The 21,742-nt window shown below is 39.9% G+C and overlaps 1 protein-coding gene across 1 annotated transcript in view; it reads right to left on the reverse strand.

Moving 5' to 3' along the window:
- FGD6 (FYVE, RhoGEF and PH domain containing 6) overlaps positions 1-21,742 on the reverse strand; it is a 51,209-nt gene that overhangs the window by 7,624 nt on the left and 21,843 nt on the right. The window contains exons 3-18 of the mRNA XM_083573404.1: positions 21,555-21,714; positions 19,972-20,039; positions 19,843-19,873; positions 16,097-16,248; positions 14,835-14,991; positions 12,772-12,859; positions 9,475-9,525; positions 8,241-8,299; positions 7,380-7,451; positions 6,224-6,292; positions 5,069-5,152; positions 3,894-3,973; positions 3,156-3,258; positions 1,823-1,969; positions 987-1,089; positions 195-325 (exon numbers count right to left, since the gene is read on the reverse strand). Of these exons, the coding sequence (XP_083429530.1) occupies positions 195-325; positions 987-1,089; positions 1,823-1,969; positions 3,156-3,258; positions 3,894-3,973; positions 5,069-5,152; positions 6,224-6,292; positions 7,380-7,451; positions 8,241-8,299; positions 9,475-9,525; positions 12,772-12,859; positions 14,835-14,991; positions 16,097-16,248; positions 19,843-19,873; positions 19,972-20,039; positions 21,555-21,714 (1,555 nt within the window). The remainder of the gene's footprint in view (positions 1-194; positions 326-986; positions 1,090-1,822; positions 1,970-3,155; positions 3,259-3,893; positions 3,974-5,068; positions 5,153-6,223; positions 6,293-7,379; positions 7,452-8,240; positions 8,300-9,474; positions 9,526-12,771; positions 12,860-14,834; positions 14,992-16,096; positions 16,249-19,842; positions 19,874-19,971; positions 20,040-21,554; positions 21,715-21,742) is intronic.

Below are 21,742 nucleotides of genomic sequence, written 5' to 3' on the forward strand. Positions count from 1 at the left end.
GCACAGTGCTAATTAATCTTCAACCACACCTGACTAAATATATTTCAACTATCTGTCCTACTATAAGTCTATACTAAAAAAAGTAAGATGCCCCACTCAAATAGATATCCCTTCTAAAAGCATTTTACTAAAGATTAGCAATGACGCCGTTAATAAAAACAGATAATTTCATACTTAGACTATGTAACACATACTTCCTTAAGAGCAGCTGGGATCTTTTTCTGCTTTCTTCCAGATGGGATACTGTGCAACACTGTGGATAAGGTGCTAGACGGAGTTCTGTGGTTTACTGGGGAACCATTTTTAGGAGGTGTATTCAGCTTATCTGAAATGGAAACAGTTACTTTTGTACTTCATACAAATGGAAACCTCAATTTAAAGTGAATTTCTTCACAAATTGCAAGTTTTAAGTGCACACCATCAGCCCACCCTGAGATTATTGTCATTCTAGTTTCTCACATACTATCTGTACATATGAGAGCAATTATATTGCAGTTTTGAATGTGCTTAAACCTATGGTCCCCTTTTCAGTGAACAAGCCTGCCTTCTGAACACAGCATGATGGTGGACAACTACAGTATTTGGGGGTGATGATTAAAACAATATTCTCTTGCAAAACTGCTGCAAAATGGATGTAAGCTTTTACTAACACTGCCATCCATATTAAATCAACTGTAAAGTGCAATGCGAGTTAATCCATGCACTTATGTAAAACATGAGCAAAGCAGGAAAGGATATTTAATCTGAGAAGTATATTTTCATCTGGAGAACCACATTGTTTAAAACTAAAACGATGTTGCATTATTATTCTCTTTTGCGAATTTGATTCTGTTCTATTTAATCCTCAAAAAATTGTGCCACTACAAGCCATGCTGAAATGAAGACAGCTCCAACCTAGCGGGTTTACATGCCCTTAAAATATGTTTGTAGCAAAAACAGAAGCATCAAAAATTGAAAAGCTGGTTTAGACAAAGTTTTTACCTTACCCTGTTTTTGTAACTCATTAAAGCAATGGTCACATACTCTTGCAGAGTGATGTTTCATATAGTCTAGCCCATGCTTATTTGATGAACAAGCTTGACAGATTATCTGGAAAGGAAAAAGAAACATGAAGTACACACACCACACACCTCTAGTTAGCATTTTAAGATGATTAAGATATGTGGTTCAAAACAATCAGAGAGCTTTCCTATTAGAGTCCTGCTGGACCAGGCCAATGACCCATCTAGTCCAGCATCCTTTCTCCGCAATGTTAAGCAGATGCCTATACAATATCCTCACTCAGGCTCCCCAGCAGCTGGTATTCAAAGGCGTGTCACCTTCAATACGAGAAGCTATGTATAGCCACCCTGACAAGCAGACAGTCATAGCACTTATCCTCTTTGATTTCTTTCTAATCCTGTTTTAAAGCCGTCAGAGTTTCTGGACACCATTACATCTTGGGGAAGCAAATTCCATGCATTGTATGAAAACCGTTTTTTATATCCTCTGTCCTGAATCTTCTAACATTCCGCTTCATTCAGATTCTGGTATTATGAAAGAGGGAGAAAAATGTTTCTGTATCCACTTCCCCCACATAATACATAATTTTGCACATCTCTATCATGTCCCCCCACCCCCCCCCCGTTACTTGCTTTCCCCCCTAGACTGAAAAGCCAAAATTGTCGCTTGACTGATAGGAAAGTTTCCCCGGCTCACTGAATGCACCGCAGTGTGATCTTATCAAAACTGCAACATTTCCTTAACAGGCTGCAGAGCAGTCAAGTCCAACCACTGAATATTTTGATTAATAGCTACAATAAGGCTGTGAAATGTTTCCAACCTTCCCACATGCTCTGCAATGGTGTCTTCTCCATGTGAGTGTGAACTCACTAGTACAGATCATACACATGGTAGCTCTAGTATCAGGAATCCAGATTGGCGCCTTTGACCCTATAGGACTATCTTCGGTCTCTTTTTCTGGGTCTGCCTAAGGGAGAGAGGAAAGAAAATCTCACATGATTACAGATTTAAAGAAACAACCACCATGATGTTCTAGTTTTCTAACTAGTGCTGTACATATTACAACTCTTCACCAGGTGATGAAATTGAACTGAATTATTTTTAGCAGACTTCAGTGTGAATTTGGGGGTGTGGGAAGGGAACGGGACAGAAAGCTTTCATCAAGGAGGCATAGGGGGAGGAGATCATTTGGGCCTATTGCATATATTTGAGATTCAACTGCAGAAAACTCCCCCAAGAGGAGCATGTTTTAACAAATGTTTTAATTTGTTACTTTACTATCAAGCATCTGGTGGGGAACTAAAACCTACCAGCAGGGCAGGACACTGTAGAGAGAAAAAAAATGTCCATTTGCAGGTGAAGGCTGATTCCAAATCGCACCAGCAAATGGGCAAAGTGGGTTTTGCTGACCGCAAGCCCTTTCTGCTGCACAAGGGAGTTCCTGACAGAGAACTCCTTCATGCAGTTGGTCCCAATGGGGCTCACAGTGCCATTGAGATGAATGGAGCCATCAGTGAGCCACACATGCAAAGGAACAATCAGGAGCTTATTTTAAGGTCCCAACTGTTCTTTTGTAGCTACATCCTTACCTGCCCCACATCTGACATTACAGGTGAGTGCAATTTGAAGAAAATGGCCTGCAGGCCAAATCACAACCCTTGTTGGGCCTTACTATGCTTGCAGGTCAGAGGTTCCCCACGCCTATTATTTTTCTTAAAACTTCTTATAGTAAGAGTAGTTCAACAATGGGACCGAGTACCTGGTAGAGTAATGGTCTCTCCTTCACTGGTCTTCATGCTGGAGGTTATCTGTTGGCTATGCCCTAGCTCTGGATTTCCTGGGTCAAGTATCAAGTTGGACTCTGATGGCCCACAAGCCCTTCAATAGAAGATCACTCTACTAGGTAATTGATTCCACAGTTGAACTGTTCTTACTGTTAAGATGTTTCTCCTAATGTACTACTGAAAATCATTCTCCAGTAACACACTAGCTATGTAACAGTTATCAACACAGGACAAACAACTGGCCTTTTCTCCTGACATTAAACACTTGTGCCTTTGGCATGCATAACAGGTCTATGGACCCAAATCACCATCACTGCCATACATCACTGTGTACAAGCAACAATTTGGACCAGAACAATTTGGACATACCTCTTCAATACTTTTACTGGGGTTAAAAGTGATTCTTTTCTTTGTATATTCTTCGATTGACCTGGAGATGGCTTCTAACCATTCATCTCTTTCCGTGGCAGAACTGTTGGGGGTAAAACACATATGGCAATTTGTTTATTTAAAAGCATTTATATACCACTTAATGTTACAGTCTAACAACCAAGTAATGCATCATTAAAACAAAAGCATAATGTAAAACCAATAAAACAGCAATATAAACAGAGAAACATATAAAAGTGAATCAAACAAAATACAGGAGATTCAAACACATAAATCAGGGTCCAATCTCTTGGGGCAAAAGCCTGGGCAAAAAGTTTTGATGGTCGCTACTTCATGTATGGCAGAGAGAACGGCATTCCACATTACAGGGAAACAGCAGAAAATGCCCGTTTTCAGGTCACCACCCTATGACATTCTGTAGGGTGCTGTAAAGTAATAATTTTCCAGTTGATCTATGTGATCTTACACATCTCTTTAAGGGCAGGTGGTCTTTCAGGTAACCAGGTCCCAAGTTGTTTAGGGCTTTATATGTTAACAACAAGACATTGAACATGGTCTAGTAGCTGATTGTAAAGCAACTTTCTCACACCCAACATAACTAAGCAGCTTATCCTTTTATCACAACATTTACCGTAACTAACCAGTAAATATTGAGGAGAAAGCACTAAGCAATACTTTGTTATCAAAATACACATAATGTTGTGCCTAAAGGCATACCTTGCTGACAGAATGAAAGATCGCTCTACACTTTCTATGTTTAGTTCATTCTGGTAAGCTTCATGGGTTGGCTTTCTAACCTAGGAAGGAAAAAGAATGAATAATCCAGTTGTAAAACAAGAAAAACAAATGTTCTGTCAACCTGCCATCTCAAAAGGCTTAGCAAAGGAAAAAGGCATAACAAACCAGTACAGTAGTTTCAGAAATTAGAAGCAGAAGACAATTTCAACACACACACAAAAGGAGTAACATTTGCAGGAGAAAAAATAGCTTTTAATTTGGGAAGCCCAGATATTGGAATGATGAAAATATTTGGCCTGGTTCGCACATCACAGTAAGCTGAAACATGCCTAAGAGTGAAGATACCAACTCCCAGGGACGAGATCGTGGCAGATTCACTCCTCCTCAGTCCTTCACTTTGGTTTAGCATGCCATCCATATCTGGGCTTGTAGTTCTGGTCTCTCCAGAGTAACCATGAGCCATAAACCAACAACAATCCTCGGCTACAGCTCATGGTTAGTCTGGAGGGATTTAAACCACAAGCCTGCATTCAAACAACAAACCAAGCCATGGCTAAATTCAGCATGGTACAGCAGCAAAATTACTGCAGAGAGGCAAAGTGGCCATGATCTCCTCCCTGGGTGTCTGTGCTATGCTAAGACATGGCTTGTCTTAATGTAACACGTAAACCAGACCATTTTTTTCTCAGACCATTTTTTAGCATGAGAGGGGGCCTATTCTGCAGTGCTCCCCTTCCTAAGTTGTGGAGTGCTCGTTCCTCAAAGACAGATCTTGCACAGTATGTCTTTTGTTGGCATAGCCTTTGGGGAAGGGCCGGGGACTGTGGTGGACTGTATTGTACAAAGATAAGGTATCTTCCTTCAACTGAATACTGTTTTAAATTGTTTTGATCACAAACTAATACAGTTTTATGAGACTGTGTATTTTTGACTTGATGTTACATTGCTTTATCTATGAATGTACCCTGGGACTATTAGTGAAGCAGGGAAAGATACACATAACAAACATGTTACAAGCACAAAAGGCTATCAGTAAATGAAAGACTGTATTCTTTATCAGCATTTAGTATGTCTTAGCACACATTAAATGTCTGGGCAGGCATTCAAGCTGTGAGTGACAAAAACATGTTACAGAAGAAATTTTATCTACTCACTTTCATTCCAGCCAGTGACAGCATGTTGTTGAGTTTATACATTCCAGACTGTACGGGAGTTGTATACAGCAGAGCATCATTAAACTGCAATATAAATATTTTTAAAAAGTAACTGAAATTACATGTAACATATAGGGACTTTTGTACGTTATACATATCAACTTCCACTGACACAGGGCAAGGTGCAAAAGACCATCTCTGCCCTCTTTCTGCCTTCTTTGTTCCCCCATTGTTCTTGTTTTTCCTGCCCCTGGGGCAGAAAAGACAAGTAGCAAGGCCTTGCAGAATGCCCCCCTTTCAGTGTGTGTGTGTGTGTGCGCGCGCGTGTGCATTTTGATGACGACAGAAGTGGTGGGATGGGGGGGTCCATTTCCCTTCCACCTTAGGTATGCAGGGCCCATAACAATATTCTGTAGCCAGGCAAGGCAACCCAAGTTTGTCCTCTCTGTTAGGAACATCCTGTGACCTTTTTCTCCTCAGGTCCCCATGTGTAGGCTACTCAGCACAAGGATTTCATTAAGTTCCATGCACAGGAAGCCATGCTGTGGCCAAAATTCACTGGGACCAGTCAAAATTATGGAGTTAAAATCACCCTGCTGCTTCCATTTATCATCATCATCATCATCATCAACATCATCATTATCAACAACAACCATTATTATTTTTTCTTGCAAAGTTCACCCAAGTGATGTTGAATGCATGAAGCTTAATCAAATTCAGATCTGGCAATTTAAATATTAGAAACTTGCTTTTGCAGTATGTCCTTGTTTCCTTGATAAGCAAAGAATCATTTCAATAACATTATTCTAGGATAGATTAAAAAAAATATTTACAAGTATAGCTAAATGCTAAATAGTTGCCTTGATTGTATTTGATCAAAGACCCTGATGCATCTGAAAAAGAACCTCAGACTTTGAGCAGAACATTTTTCAAAAATAAATGCTACATAAAAACCACCAAGCAAGAGAGAAAAGATGCTTTATTCATAAAACCACTGTGAAAAGGAGACAATGATAGTATAAACTGAAATATAAATTATTCAAAACCATTAACTGGAGTTGCTAGCTTTTGTTTTTGAAATTGCAGTGGGGACAGACTGCACCCTTATGAAATCACTCTAGCATTAGGTATGTAAAAACATCCATGGCATCTTACCAAAAAAAACATTCGTGGCTGCATAACCTTCCTGGACAGTTTCATCAACGTTCCTTCTTTCAAAAAGACCTGGGCATTCAAGCAAGCAAATAAATGTAGTCAGCTGCTAGGAGTATAAAACTCTCCCAAGGAGAGTGTGAGAGCTGTTCCATTTTCAAACATAGTATTAAGTACATACTAGTCAAGAGCCCAATAAGACAACAGAGCAATACTGCAGAGACAGGAAAGGGCACCGCTAAAAGAGAGATGGTGGGATTGCTAGGAGAGAAACAGCTACTCCTAGTACTAGAAGTAGTCTGTAAGGCCAGGATGCTGCTTTTGCAAGTCAAGTGGGAATGGGACCTACTCATTCTGCCCAGAGGCAGTATGGCAATGTGGCCTGGGCAAATACAGGGGTGCCAACTTGAATAAAATATTGGGGGGGCGGGGAGAAGGTAAGCCCCGCCCCACCTAATCAATTACATGACTTGATGCACACACACCATTTGTATGACAATACCCATCAATGTTTTTTGGGGGGGGTCCCCTCAAATATTTTATTGGGGAAGCCAAAGGGACCTCAGCCCCTAGGAGTTTGCTCTTATGGACAAATGTTTGGTTGGTTGGCCTAAGCTAGACTTTTCCAGCCTAGTGTCCTCCCGACGTATGGAAATATAATTCCCATCAGTCAGCCAACATGATAGGAGTTGGTAGTTCAAAATATCTGCACAGCACCAGGTTGAGCAAGGTTGGTCTAAGCCAGTGATGGCCAAACTTGGCCCTCCAGCTGTTTTGGGACTACAACTCCCATCATCCCTAGCTATCAGTGGTCAGGGATGATGGGAATTGTAGTCCCAAAACAGCTGGAGGGCCAAGTTTGGCCATCACTGGTCTAAGCAGACCCCCACAGTGCACTACAAACTAGACTAATGGGCTACAGAAGTGGCACAAACCTTTGTTTGTCTTATTCCCATCACAGGAATTAGCACCTTTGCCTTTGCAGAGGCAAGAGTTACTGTCACAGATGGAGGTGACTGATGAAACAAAGAAAAAGAAACCCCAGATCTTCCTTTTCCCTTTTAGAACTAAAACCTATAAATGGGCCATAAAAGTAGTTTTCACACACTAAGGTTTGTTTGCTTTTTGCAACCTACTGTTTGCTTGTTAGTGAACTTACCCTCCCTGGCTGTACAATCTCATGATGACCGTTTAAGCTGTACTGTATTTGCATAAGTTTCTGAAAGTTGTCCTAGAGGGTGGAAGCATAAATAAAGTTCTTGTAAACAAACTGATGAAAAGTTCCATGGCGGAAGAATCCTCTGTGAACACCAGGGAGCCACACAGGTTGCTCACTCTAATTGGCTCTAGAAGTGTTGAAGTCAAACACACTTCCATATTCTATGATGTGTACCAGTATGAAAAAAACTACACAAATCCAAAAAGTAATATTTGCTGAATTAAAGGAGCTGAACACAGGAGATTTAAGCCTTAGGGCCTAAAACTGCAGGGTTAGCTCTACACACAGGCCTCCACAATTTAACACACACTGCCCATAACAGTAAAAAGCTCCATGTTCCCTCCCTTGTTTTTCATTTGTAAAGAGACTTTCCAGGCAACACAGATGTGTCATGGTTCAAACTGATATCCACAAGGTTGGGCTTACTAGTATACAGCTAAAGTAAAATGGCAAAATACAGACAGACAGACAGAGAAATAAAACCCCACAAAGCTGCTGAAAACCATATTAAACTGTCCTTTCAAAAAGCCTTCAAAATGGAAGTCTTTATCCCAGTTTTTGTCTGTATAGTATTTGAACTGATTTTTCATATGGGCTGTTCTTTTAAATGGATGATATAATATATATGCTTTAAAAATTATATGTTATTCATTTGACTTTTCTTATATATGTGGCTTTTATATATGTTAATATTATATCATAAATCACTACAGGAAGCCTCATGGGAAGAGATTAATAGATAAATAATATTTATTATCATAATTATTATCACCATTATTATTCCATAACTGAGATACTTACTCCCTGTTTCATGATGTCATTAGCATGGTTAGCCACTTCTATCACAACAGCAAGAGCATCTTGAAAACAAAACAAAATGTATTTCAGCATTGACTACAGTATGTGTCAGTATTAAAGACACCTAAGTTTAATGGAAAGGACCTTGTATTTCCACACTTAATGTAAAAGTTGACCAACAAAGTTCAAGATCAAGGGGAAAATACAAGAACAGAAATTTTTTATGCAATATGGTTTAGATTTATTTCATATACATTAACAAAGAAACATGATTATCGACCACTCACTACTCATGGGGACATGGCAAGACACCTTCATTTAATTTGGAAACATCTGTATAATAATAAATGACACTACTGTGCTCAACAGGGAGGGTTGGGGAAGGTAATTTTTTGGGTATGTTTTCTAAAGTTGTTATATCTGAAAAGGTAAAGACACTGGAATAAATCTTAAAACAGTAGTTGGTGTGGGGGGGGGGATACATTTCCACAGCATCAACAAACATCAGGAAAATAGGAAAGAATGCGTGAGATTTTAAACCTCCCAACTGTGAGAGTAAGAAGCTTATCTTCTCAACAGAGGCAACTAAAAGCTATCAGGCTACATTAGGCCTGAGGAAGGTCTGCAGTCAAACATAATATGGCCTTTGCCCCCTGACACAGAAGAGTTCATACCCCATGATCCCTCAGTGTTTTTATATCAGGAACCTCTGTAGCCTTAAAATAGCCAGCAAATATAACACAGAGCATTAGCACTGGCCTTGTAGAAGTTATTTCTGATCTTCATGGATTCCTGAACCAGTGGTGCTTAGATCAGGAGGTATTTAATTCCCCCCACCGATAAAAAAAAGTGTTTTTATACATGTTGGAAGATGCCCAGAGTGGCTGGGGCAACCCAGCCAGATGGGCAGGGTATAATTAATTAATTAATCAAACAAACAAACAAACATGACTGGAAGTGAAGCAAGGAAATCTCTGGCAATTTCCTCACCCTGGGAGCTTCCTATGCCACCTTTCCTGCTGTTCAGAGGATGCACCCCAATCCTGAGAGCAAACATTCAGGCCACTGCAAGAGAAGTGTAACCCAAGAAACCTGAAAGTGAAACTTTCTCCCTTGCAGAAACTCTGGATCCAGCCTTGTTGTGGCCGTGCCACCAATGAAACGACACACACCCATAAATTCAAGAAGATGTATTTTTTTCATTAAACTATGGACTAACTACTATAAAAGCAATTACCCTGAGTATCTCTGAAGTCAGCCGAATCTTCTAAGAGGTTCTTTAAATAATCTGTGGAAAGAGAAATGTTATTAAGGAAGAGAACTGGATGAAGTTATTACAATGAACCTCTAGGTGGCCCAGTTGAGCTATAAGATTATTACGTCTCTGAAAAGGTTTGCACATTTACAAAAAGTCCTCACACTCACTGATTTCAAAGGGACTTAAACATGTTTAATGTAGCTGAAATGTACTCTGAATGCACATGGTTTAAGCAGTGGTCCATGGTATTTCTAGAAGTGCCTTATGCATATATTAAGGAGAGGATCTTCTCCCTGGTGCTTCTTGAAACATTGAAATGCCCTCCCAAGGAAGGCATACTGAGCACCAACACTGTATTATTTCTGGTGCAAAGGTTAGAATCTTTCTATATGCCAGGCATTTTAAATTATGACGCTTTGAGATGATTGAATAATTTTATTCCCCTTAGTTCCATCGCATTGTTGCTTAGGTTTCATGTTATATTTGTAGGTTTAAAATGCATATGTATAGTGCCCCCTAATCTATTTTTTGTTATATGGTTTATGATTTTTTTAAACATAAAGTCAGCATAAATATGGTGCTTGCTCTCTTCTCCCCCCCAGAAGGCAGCAAGCATCTTGGTAAGAAAGAATAGGTTGGGGGAGGGGTCAGACTGAAACACAGCCAGGCAAGTGCAATGCTGTTAAGCTTCTAAAATGGGTGGCAGGAGACACAAGTAGATTGTGACTGAATGGGCAGACCGGACAGCCTTTTACCTCTGAGGGATTGCTAACACATACAAAAGGTGATTTATTTACAGTGGTACCTCGGATTAAGAACTTAATTTGTTCTGGAGGTCCATTCTTAACCTGAGGTACCACTTTAGCTAATGAGGCCTTCCGCTGCCACTGTGCTGGCGCCGCCGCACGATTTCTGTTCTCATCCTGAAGCAAAGTTCTTAACCCGAGGTACTATTTCTGGGTAAACGGAGTCTGTAACCTGAAGTGTCTGTAACCCAAGGTACCACTGTACTGCACTTATGATGCACCATTATTTCCATTGTGGATCTCATGATAGAAGCTTGGAGGGGACCTAGACCTGCTTAGCTTTTTTTGCAAGGTGGCTGCATCATGTGACCTCAGACCATCCTCTGAGAGTGAGCATGCTGTACTCCAGCCACCACCCCTTCAATAACTTCTCTGCCAGTCGGGGATGATTAACAGCAGCAGTCTGGCTGATCTTTCTGACTGCGTGTTCATGCAGATCTCTCACACAGAAGTGGTGATTATTCCCCAGTGGTTTTCTGAGTTTACAGTACAGTAATTAGCACTGCTCTTCTTCAACCTCAAGCACTAACTATAAGTTTACGTTATAGACTTGGATTTTTTCACAATGACAACATGGGGGACAAAATTCCACACGGTAATTTCTAGGCAAACACAGCATTTTTGCAGAGTCATAAGCAGCAGTGAAAGAAATCTTGCTATTTATACAGCAGCTGAGAAAAAGCAAAGTAGTGGATATTTTTCTGGCAAGCAGACAAGCCCTAGAGAAGGATGCGACAAATAATAATAGTTTATAGGATAAAGGTGAGGAAGGCCAAATGGATATGAATAAACAGGAGGAAGGGAAAGAAATGACTACACTCTTGAGTCAGAGGAAGGCCTTCTCATTTTGCTGTGTTTTGCTCCTGGAATTCAGTCTGTCAGGAATTAAGTTAAGCTAGGGCATTCCAGAGCTCAACTCGAGATCCTGCATGTGCAAGGTTTTTGATCTATGTTACCTGCTGCAGGAAGTGGGGATGAAAAGGTGATGTTTGTTTATTTCTCCTTCTCACTTGTAGTCTCCTGTGCTCCAGAAAAGCTGTTCCAGAGGGTTAGTGGACCCTCCAGAAGACTATGGGAAATAGTGCTATGAGCTGCAGGGGAACTGGGGAATCTTCAAAAATTGCTTCTTCTGGAGAGTGCTTCTCCTGTATCTCATAAATGAAGGGGTCTTTTCCTTTGTGGAAGGAAAAGCTCTAACCCAATATGTATAGAAGTGTTTTAGAGAAAGTATATTTTATGTAACAAGCTATATTATGTATAACAAATTGGTGTGCACATCCCTTTTCTACATCAGAGTAATTAGCACCCTTGACTATTCATTGAGTCCTATATTTGAGGATTCAGCTGAGGAGCTTCTTAACAGAAATGATGCTCAGAAGACCCGCAGAAGACAGGTTGTGAAATTAGTTTCTTCTTCATTTTGTTATACGGTCTTTCTCAAAGCCCAAGAGCAATAACGTCAAACCCAACATTTACAGCTCCTGACTTGCCAAAGCACTTACACTACACAAGAAAAAGAAAATAGAGTGAGGAAGTCTGAATAATGTGGAATTCACTAACTCAGCGTAAATCATGTTCTCTGCATCTTTAGCAGTAAACCTGATATTTCTGCTACACTCTGTTTTTGAACATGTTTGCTGTTTTCACACTCTTTTAGGGCCATTTTTGACCCTTTTCATGGCACTTTTGGGTTCGTGGCAACGCTAATGTGTATGGTCGCATGTAGTGACCATCAATTCAGGAAATTTCAATGCAACTTTTTGTGTAGATTCATAGTAAAGGGATTATATGTTCAGGTGAGACATATTAGAGGTCCACAGACGGCTGAAGTTCCCACACACTGGTAAGGAAACAGCAGAAAGGAGCCAAGGTGGGAAGGTGGGACTATGCAGAATCCATAGACTACTGTCAACATCAAAGACCAAGGATTCTGTTACAGTGCCATCATATGCGTGTTTACACAGAAGTCCTGCCATGCTCTATAGGGAATATATCCTAATAAATGTTTTTATATTGCCTTATGGCAATAGGAAAAAAAAGGAAAGTCAATTTTACAAAGGAGTAGTAGAGTATGGATTTGTTTTTTTAACTATAGCTAAATCTATAACAACATGAACAAAATAAGAGAATATGCATGGATCAACACTTGGTATAAGAAAAATATTTATATTATATCAGTTTTCAGAGCTTCCCTTTCCCTTTTGAAATCAATACTGTTCTACCCTGAACAGCAGAACCAGAATGAACAGCTGTGGAAACATAGCATAACATCATAGCCCTGATGCTTATCACCATCAACATTTATTCAGCAGAAGACGAAAAAGAATCAGCTGTGCTCTTCCTTTGCATTTTTATCCACTGCAGAAGAATTTCTCTGTACAATAATTTTTCCGCGCATTTGAATTCAGGTAAAAATATTCTTAGTGAATTGAGCTTTGCTACCTGTAGAGCATTGACTTTTAGCTCTTACCTGTCAAAAGCAGCCTGTACTGGGGAATCCTCTGAACTGGCTTAAGCAAATAGTGCTTCAGTGCCAAGTTCGCACAGCGGGAGCTCATCTGAAAAAGAAAACACCCAGGATTTTGAAACTTAACATTCTTTTAAAACAACTTGCCTGAACCAGACCAAATAGTTTACTCTTGCTACTGTCTGCAAGCTGTATTGGTTTTTTCTTTCTTTTTTTAAAAAATGGGCTGTTATTCAATTGTGGTTTTGCCTTTGCAGAAATAAGTTTTGATGAAGCCAGTGGCTCATCTAGTCCAGCAACTGGTATTCAGAAGCATATAGTGGAGGTAGAGCATAGTTATCTGGTAGCCACTGATAGCCCTATCCTCCAGGAATTTGTCTAATCCTCTTTTAAAGCCATCTAATTGGTGGACATCACTGCCTCTTATGGGAGTTAATTCCATGGTTTAATGATGCGTTTGTGAATCACAGAATCATAGAATTGTAGAGTTGGAAGGGGCAACGTTAAGTATTTCCTTTTGACTGTACTGAATCTTCCAGCATTTAAGTTTCATTAGATGTCCCCGAGTTCTAGTATTAAGAGCAGGGCTGAATTAGCCATTAAATGAAACAATATTCTGAATTAGATCTATATGGGGGCACCAAAATCTTTTAAGTGCTTAGGGTCTCCAAAGGTCTTACTCTGGGGCCCTGATTATGAGGGATAAAAATGTTTCTCTACGCAGTTTCTCAATACCATGCATACTTTTACACACTTCAATCATGTCCCCTTTTATTTGCCTTTTCTCTAAACTAAAAAGCCCCAAATGATCACCCTACAAGCAACCAATAGAAGACTTTAGGCTGGCTCACATTTATACAGATGTAGAATTTAGCCAACATGTCAGCATGCTATGACACCAACAGCTTCACCATTCTGATCATTTCCTCCACACCCCCATATGAGCAAAGTATAATTGTGGCTACTTTAGCGCCACATACAAAGCAGACAGGCAGCAGCAAAGTGTGATAGAAAATAAGGATTTTCTGACTTTACAAATCTGAGGACTAATTTAGATGAACGCATGGTGCCTCAGATCAACATATGGTATAGACTCAACAAGCAATAACTAAGGAAACATGGCAGCACGTTGCTTTGGATTTGCATTTTGGCAGAAGACTGAATCTCAAATGGAAAGAGACTCAGCCAAGAGGCTTGACCGGCTTCTAACATTCCATTCAGTTCAAATGGCCTGAAAAAGTCATTTATTGCGGACAGAAGACTTGTACAGGGCTGATGAGAGCCTCACTAACAGAGAAAATATTACTTCCTTTCTTGTTTACATTTATTTTCTTAACCTCAGTTATACATTTCACTGGATGAAAGAACAGACAAAGAATGCTGCTGCCAAATTGCATCTGATGCGAACCTCCTTGCTAGCTGTAAGTCCACAGTCATCAAACTTCATAAAATAAAATATATATCAGTTTTGATTGTTGCTTTCCATATCAGGTTCTGCCAATTCATTAAATGTATAGGTTTTATAAATTTGTCAACAGAACTAGATACATTTTGTAAACTACAATATGGCAAACAAAATCTTTTGATCACAAAGAGATTCCAAAACACTCTTCATGATATTGTATCTTTGAAGAATCAGTGCTTTTAAGAATGAATGTTTCAGTTAGAATTCTGACTTGGGTGTTTTAAATTTCCAGTCGTTTGCTCTGCTGTACTTCCCTTGCAGAACTTTGGTTATACAGTAATCGTAAAGAGAATGTTTACTTATTTCCAGTTACATATTATGCCCAAATACGATGTACATGTGTTGCTTACCAGATGTTATTCTTATCGCTTGCTTCTTGATCCTTTAAAAAAGATCCAAGCTACTATGGGGGATGTGTAGAATCTCTGCTCACATGCATTTTAAAAAGGGACCAAAAGTGAAAAAAATATGTACACTATATCCGACAAGAGACATGTGCGTGCATTTTGTATTCTGGCATTGTACAAACCAGGCCTTAGAAAAAACTAAAGTCAAAAGATGGAATGTATCATCTGACACCATTGATAAAAGGTTCCATTACCTCAAAGTCTCGAACAACAGCAGCAAACCCAGGGTTCTTCTTGCATTGCTCATCTAGGAGAGCTACATTCCTATCAAATTCTTTGATGTACGTTGAATACATCTTTAGGTATGGTCCTTTTTTCAAAAATATATCAGCAATTCGCTGGTGGTCAATCCTAGAATTTAACACCATGGACAATTAGAACTTAAACCTGAAGAATGCATGACGGAGGGGGCATATTTCTCCCTCTTTCTATTCCTTCTACACAAGGACCTCAACCTCCATCCTGGGAAAACAGTGCCCACCCCCAGGCCTCCTCTGCGACCCCCTGCTCAGTCCCTTTCATGTGTTAAGAATGAAAGTGTTTGCAATTTAACCACATGTTCCAGAGGACTGCTATTGAAACGGGCATCTAAATCAGAAGGGGGCAGCTAGTAGCCTTTGAGCTAAACCTGGCCATTGGACAAGCCTCACTTCTTCATATATACCCTTCAAGGTAAAAAGAGGGGCCCTTGTAAGCCTAGTCAAGATTTATCTGACTTGGCTTCATAAGAACAAAAGGTATGACAAAAATTCAGATTTTCTTCCATCTCCTTTTCCATCCTAGCAGAACTCAGGCCCTAACAAAACACGATGCTATTAATGTTGCTTGGCCTTGAGAGAAAGAGAGTTTTCACATATAGACATTTGGGGTAGGTGGAGCTTTAACCCTTTCTGCCACAGCCCTGGTCCAGATGTGGGGGGATGCCTGCTATTCAAAGTGGGAGGAAAGCACCCATTGGTACCAATGGCTGCTATTTTCCCACTGCAATTAGCAGCCAAATGGCAGCAGGAGGCTTGACTAGGAGTATGGTGGAACAAATAGTTAAAGCCTTCCTCCTCCCATGTCATAGTCCTGACCTGGCTCAGCCCCAATCACCCAAATAGCCTATGGCAAAAATAGCAAACACAGCCAAGCAGGGTCAAATGACATTTAAAAAAGGCTCATTTAGTCAGGAGTGATTTGGTCATAGAAAGTAAAGATGAAGAGGGAAAGGAACTTAGTACCTTTGACCCCAATAGCCAATCTAGCTGCAAACTACTAATATATGTGAGTACATAAACACACACACACACACGCATCCAGGGAAAATCTCAGTTCAAAAATAGCTGCATTGCAACATCATATATTCGTAATTCAACTTTGTGGTCTAAAAACAGCACACAATACTAGAAGCCTGAATATCCCAATATTCTAACCAATAAGTAAGCAGGAATCTATGCTCTGAATATGTAGTTACCAGTGGGACAGCCGCTCTTCAAGTTCTCTCAAGAGGTCCCGATTAAGCTCATACAGCTGAGGTAGGTAGTACAAGATCTGGTTCAGGATCCTGTCTTCAATGACTGGCTTTCCAAGTTGCCTGGAAGCATGTGCTACTGAATCCCGGAAATCCTGTTAGGGTACAAACACAGGCACACAAAGAGCCTCTGAAAATCTGGTCTCCAAGCAACTAATATAGGTCACACTATTTCCCTTGTATACATGCAGAAGGCCCATTTGGCCACATTCCCCAGGACCAGATATGCAGTCCAAGGTCAGACACTCTCACTTCTGTGCTTTGGAAAAGAAGGGAAGTTCAGGCACAGCTGATCCTATGCTTAATCTTACTGGAGAAAATAGGTACAACTTCTGGAGAAAATTTGCCTGGAAAATATCATACTTAGCCACAATCCATTTCTTTTTCTGATCTAATAGAATGGAAAGCTGTTTGACTGTATTTTGTCAAAGGTGCTGAAAGTTCTTAGGAGACCCTTATTCTCCTCAAACAGCTACAATTCCCAGAGTTCCCCAGGAAGTGGAATGGATTGTTAAGTCACTAGCAATTGTGTCTGTCTGAGGGGAATGGGTGTCTCCTGACAACGCTGAACTCCTTAAATTATAGCTTCCAGGACACTTTATGGGAAGCAGAAGACATTACAGTTTGAAGTGGCTGCATATGGAGCCAAATACTCAAAAAAGGTGCTCTTTTCTGAATTTCTCTGTCTTTTATTTTGTGGAGTAAGGGGAAGATCAAACACCCCATCTCCTTACATACTTAACCCACCCACTGAGCGGGTTCAGTTCATCTTTGCCAGCCAAGCAATACTTTATGTAAACAGTGCAATAAGGAGAAATGTACAAATCTAAACAAGGCAAAGCAATTATGTAAATGCACGCACAGCTGTTTTGCAACATGTGTGGGGGTGGGTGAACACTGGTCAGCACTTTCCTTTCCTTACAACCCCTATTAAGATTAGAGGACTTGAAGCAGAAAGGAACAGAGGTACGGTTTGGTATTGGAGACTCAGCTGCACAAGGTTTCAGTGGAAACAGATGGCCTCATTCATATGGAAATGCTGTGTTTTTGTATGTTGTAAGCCAACTGGCGACACAAAACTTAACTAGCCTTTTTACATCCTGGGGGTGACCTTCAAACACTGCCTTCACACAGAGAAATAAGCTGAGGAATTACTATAGCTAATCGAACCCAGATGGAACACAGGAGCTCCAGAGAACTTTAAGCAAAGCGTAAGATGCATAACATTTAACAGGGAACACTTTTAAAAACATAAGAGGAAAAATATGCTGGGAATGTGTGTACTCTTAACTTGCACAAGCCAGACCTATGTTGCGACCCAATCCTGAATGCATTTATTCATGAATCTAGGACAGTCAAAGGCTAATAATTGTGAGGTCTAGCTCGTTTTGGCTTAAGACTTGCAACTAATTATTCCTTCTCCCTATTGATCTGATACATTCCGCCCGCAAAAGAAAACAAGAACAGATGTATGCTTCATGCTATGTGGAAAAGCAAAACGTTCTGCCTGAGCAACTGCAGGTCCAGTGATCCAAAACTCTTGAGCCTAGTGCAGCACATAATGCGATCTTTCTCTCACAAAAGGATGGAGTAAAACTATCTTGTAATAGGAGCAGGCAAGGCAGAAAATTCAATTGTTTGTGCTGTACCAGAAACGAGAAAATTATTCATCACGTTTCTGAAGCGCATACTGCAGCTTACTGTCTTTCTTAACAGAGAGGTCTGGTGCCTTTTAGAGCTGCAAGACAGGCAGCAAATCAACAGATACAGATTACCCCACCATTGCATTGCCTTGCTGAGGAAAGCCACACACTGAATTTTTCTCAGCTTTTACAAGCAGCTGCTTACAAAGTAACCAAGCAAAATTCGTTACAGGCGTCCAGCAGTGCAACACTTTGCACTGAAGACGTTTCCCTCTTCATTCTTAATATAAAAAGTACATCTGTCCATCTTCAGAAGCCACTGCCTAGTCACTTCAGGTTCTAACATGTATATGCAGATTCTAACATGCCCATGTGGCTCCTAGGTGAGTCCCAGGAAAGGCTCAATTACTCTATTAAATTTTAATGGGTTACAGGTGCTGCAGTCTTGAATTACAGACTAGTAAGGTACAGTTTCATATACTGCCAATTTAAAGCAAAAAACCCCAACAACTTCTGCATCATCTTGCAAGAAATGTTGGAGCAGTGGTGTAATCGAATACTGCCTTTCATCTTTTTTTAAATTAAAAAAACTTACTACTATATATAAATTGCATTTCATTATGCCTGATGTCATGTAATCCACATAGATACACATCCTAGAACCTTAAAGTCCTTTTGTCACACTTCCCAGCTACTGGCCAACTAGAAGAGCTAGCAGAAAGTGATTTGCAAAGGAATCTTTTGTTAACTGGGACTGTGAGGTTATAAGCCCAGTACATTTACCAAAGAGAAATCCTGGTGAAGTCAATGTCTCAGCTGACATGAAAGATCCATACGCACCTATGCTTCTTCCTCCCATTTTGAACATTGCTTTAATCAGTTGCTTTCCTTTACATCTGAATCATCAAACTATACTTTGCTCCTACTGAGAATTAAAAAAGCTGCACCAGACTCCACAATCCCCAATTACTCCTAAAATTAAGAAGAAAAAACTGGCTGTGGGGATCTTTGCTTTTCATCTGGAGAGATTCAAACAGCTCTTCTTTACTTAATGGAAGACTCACTGCGAAATTTAAAAAGCCCTGACCTAGCAAGCAATCCTCAGCCTCTGAACTTTGATTGCCCAAGAATCAGCGAAACCTGAACCGTCAGGTTCAAACCTGGCTGCCTAGTAAGTCAGGCTCACATATTTCTTGTAATTCTTGAAAACAATCTGTAGAAAAACTCTATTCCTTTAATGCCTAGCTAAGTATTAACACACCCTAAAAGTATTACTTTTCAGTATTTCCTTCAGTTTGGATGTTCTTCAATGTATACACGAACAAGCCTACACAAGGTGATGCAGGTAAAATGACAGCAAGATAGGGCTGTGACAACCTGTTTCACTGGTGTATGGCAACAGGAAGCAATAAATCTGAACTCAGCATTAAAAGGGTGAGTCTGCCCTTGTCCCCCTCAGTTACATGAACTGTGTCATGAAGCCTCATGGCAGGGTTCACAGAGCTGGTAAGAGTGTGCTATTTTCTTTCCCAGCACAAAAGACTACTTGGCAACTCAAAAGCTACCATAAACAAATTAAACCTGTGTTAATATATTCTTTAGTGTGCAAAAGTTCACCTGTGCGCACACAAACAAGAGCATTCAGAGGTCAGAAGCAAAAACAAATCACAAAAGAGCACCCTCCTCCTGCTCTACTGCATTTCTGACCAAACTGGGAATGCACCAGGATTTCTGACAGCTAGACCTTCCACCTTTCCATCCGCAGGCCTAGAAATATTCTTGTACCCGTTCTAAGCACGTTTGTAACATTCAAACTTCCTGCAGCACTTCAACAGAAAAATTAATGCACCTCAAACATTCTATTCCTTCTATTCATTAGGAAGCATTCCAGGAGTTTGGAGCTGATATTTAATTGCTGTTTCATTAGGCTATTTTTAAAAAAAGAATGAACATTTAAGAAACTCAGTTGAATACATTTTCTGAAAAGAACTTCATAAATAATTAACTTTGAAGCAAACATGCTTATGAAGTGAAATAAATACTTACAATGTGCAAAAGCTTCAGAACATCTACAAACCTAATACAAAAACAAGAACAGTAAATATTATCTCAACCGCAAAGGAAAAACATACATACTTCCATGCATAAATTATTAAATTTTACACCAATACTTACACTTTCTCTGAGCTCATTATTTCTTTAGCAATATGATAAACTTTTGTTTTCTTCCCAGCTGCTTTAATCTGCAAATAAAATTAAACTTTGTAGAATGCAGACAGGCTATTTTAAAAACAATGCAACAGCCCTAAATCTTAGTTTCTTTCTGCTACAACTTTATTGGCCTATTGCTCTGTACTCTGTATTCAAGTAAAAAAAAAGGTAAAGGACCTCTGGACAGTTAAGTCCAATCAAATTTGACTAGGGGGGTGACACTCATCTCCACTTTCAAGTATTCAGGGTACAAGTGAATTCATGTTTAGGTGCCATAAAAAATGTTAACGTTCAGTTAATTGCTAGTTGCCTCCACTACTACCTACTTAGGAGTCTGTCTTAAAAATGGCACCTCTTATCTGTTGAAAGAAATTGGAGTCAGGATGATGTTACTGAGCGTAACTGGAAACTGAAAGTTCTCCAATTATGGTCTAATAATGAGAACACGCAGCCTCTGGTTTTAAAAAAGTTGATTGTCTTCACTTTCAAACAGTTTTTAATCAGAGTTTGGCAAGGCTAAGAAATATATATTTGTTTGGCTAACAATTTATACATGCTTTTAATTTTCTCTGCAGCTGCACAACGTTTTGCAACGGTCAAGGAAGGAAGGAAATTTAATCCTCAACTGCAAGATTCAATGTTTGGTAGGCAAGCTCGAGAAAGAAGATGATATTTGCCAATTAAGTCTTAAGCTCCATGTATACTAATACATGTCCTGTGAAACACAAGAAGCTTTCCAATGAAGATGGAATTGTTCAGTATGACTTTCCAGGGATGTTCCATGCACATCATTAGATTTTTAACTATATCTGTGCCTCATAAAGTTCTGGCAACAGGCATTCCTAATAGCAACAGGCAAGTGCAGTAATTTGAGTAAACTTTGGAGGCTGAGTTGGACTGGGTCCAAGGATGGATGGAGACAAAAAACAAAACATCCTTCTAATGGAAAAGTGTTATTTTGCCCAGTCAATACTGTGATGATTTTACTCCTACCAATTCCATTCAATGTTTTAACTTTAATTATTATAATGTTATTATTGTTTGCTTCCTACTGTACTTTTCTTATTGCTCTGAGCTGAGGATACAGGGGAACCACCACTTACGCGAGAGTTCTGTTCCTGGCCGCTGCTCACATCCCCAGAATGTGTGCAAGTGGGGATTCCCCATTGTGCCTCACCCTCTTTTGGTCCTGAAAATGGTGCATTTTCTGCGCTGTTACATGAGTGACAAATTGCCTGTATTTATACTAAGAGGTCGTACAGAAATGGAGGAAGTAAATTAACATTAGAATGCCAGAGGAACACATTTGCTTTGATCCTAATTAATGTGCCACTGGTAGAAGTTCTAACAGGCCACTCCCACCAGTGTTTTCACCATGCCTCAAAAATCTATTCTGGAGGGTTGGAGCATTGGTTGAGAGGAAGTGACTGAGAAAGGGGAGAATGGTGAAAAATGTTGCTCTGCTCCTATACGCCAGTAGTAGTTCACAGAGGATCCAAATTCTCTCCATTTAGAAAGTTAGCTAAGCTCCAAGTCACAATATCTACCTGCTTATTTTCCTGTGTATCAGGCTCTCCTTTGCTAGAGTCTGAATTTGTGTCATCATCGTCATCATCAGAGCTGTCAACATCTCTCTGTAGCATCTCATCATCTGAATGTTCATCTTCCAACACCAAATCAGAGCCATCAAGTACTTCTACTGAGGACCTATGAAACAATTGTTTTACAATATAAA

The sequence above is a fragment of the Podarcis filfolensis genome (genome assembly GCF_964270895.1).
Source record: "Podarcis filfolensis genome assembly, chromosome: 10".
In the NCBI taxonomy this organism is placed as follows: Eukaryota; Metazoa; Chordata; class Lepidosauria; order Squamata; family Lacertidae; genus Podarcis; species Podarcis filfolensis.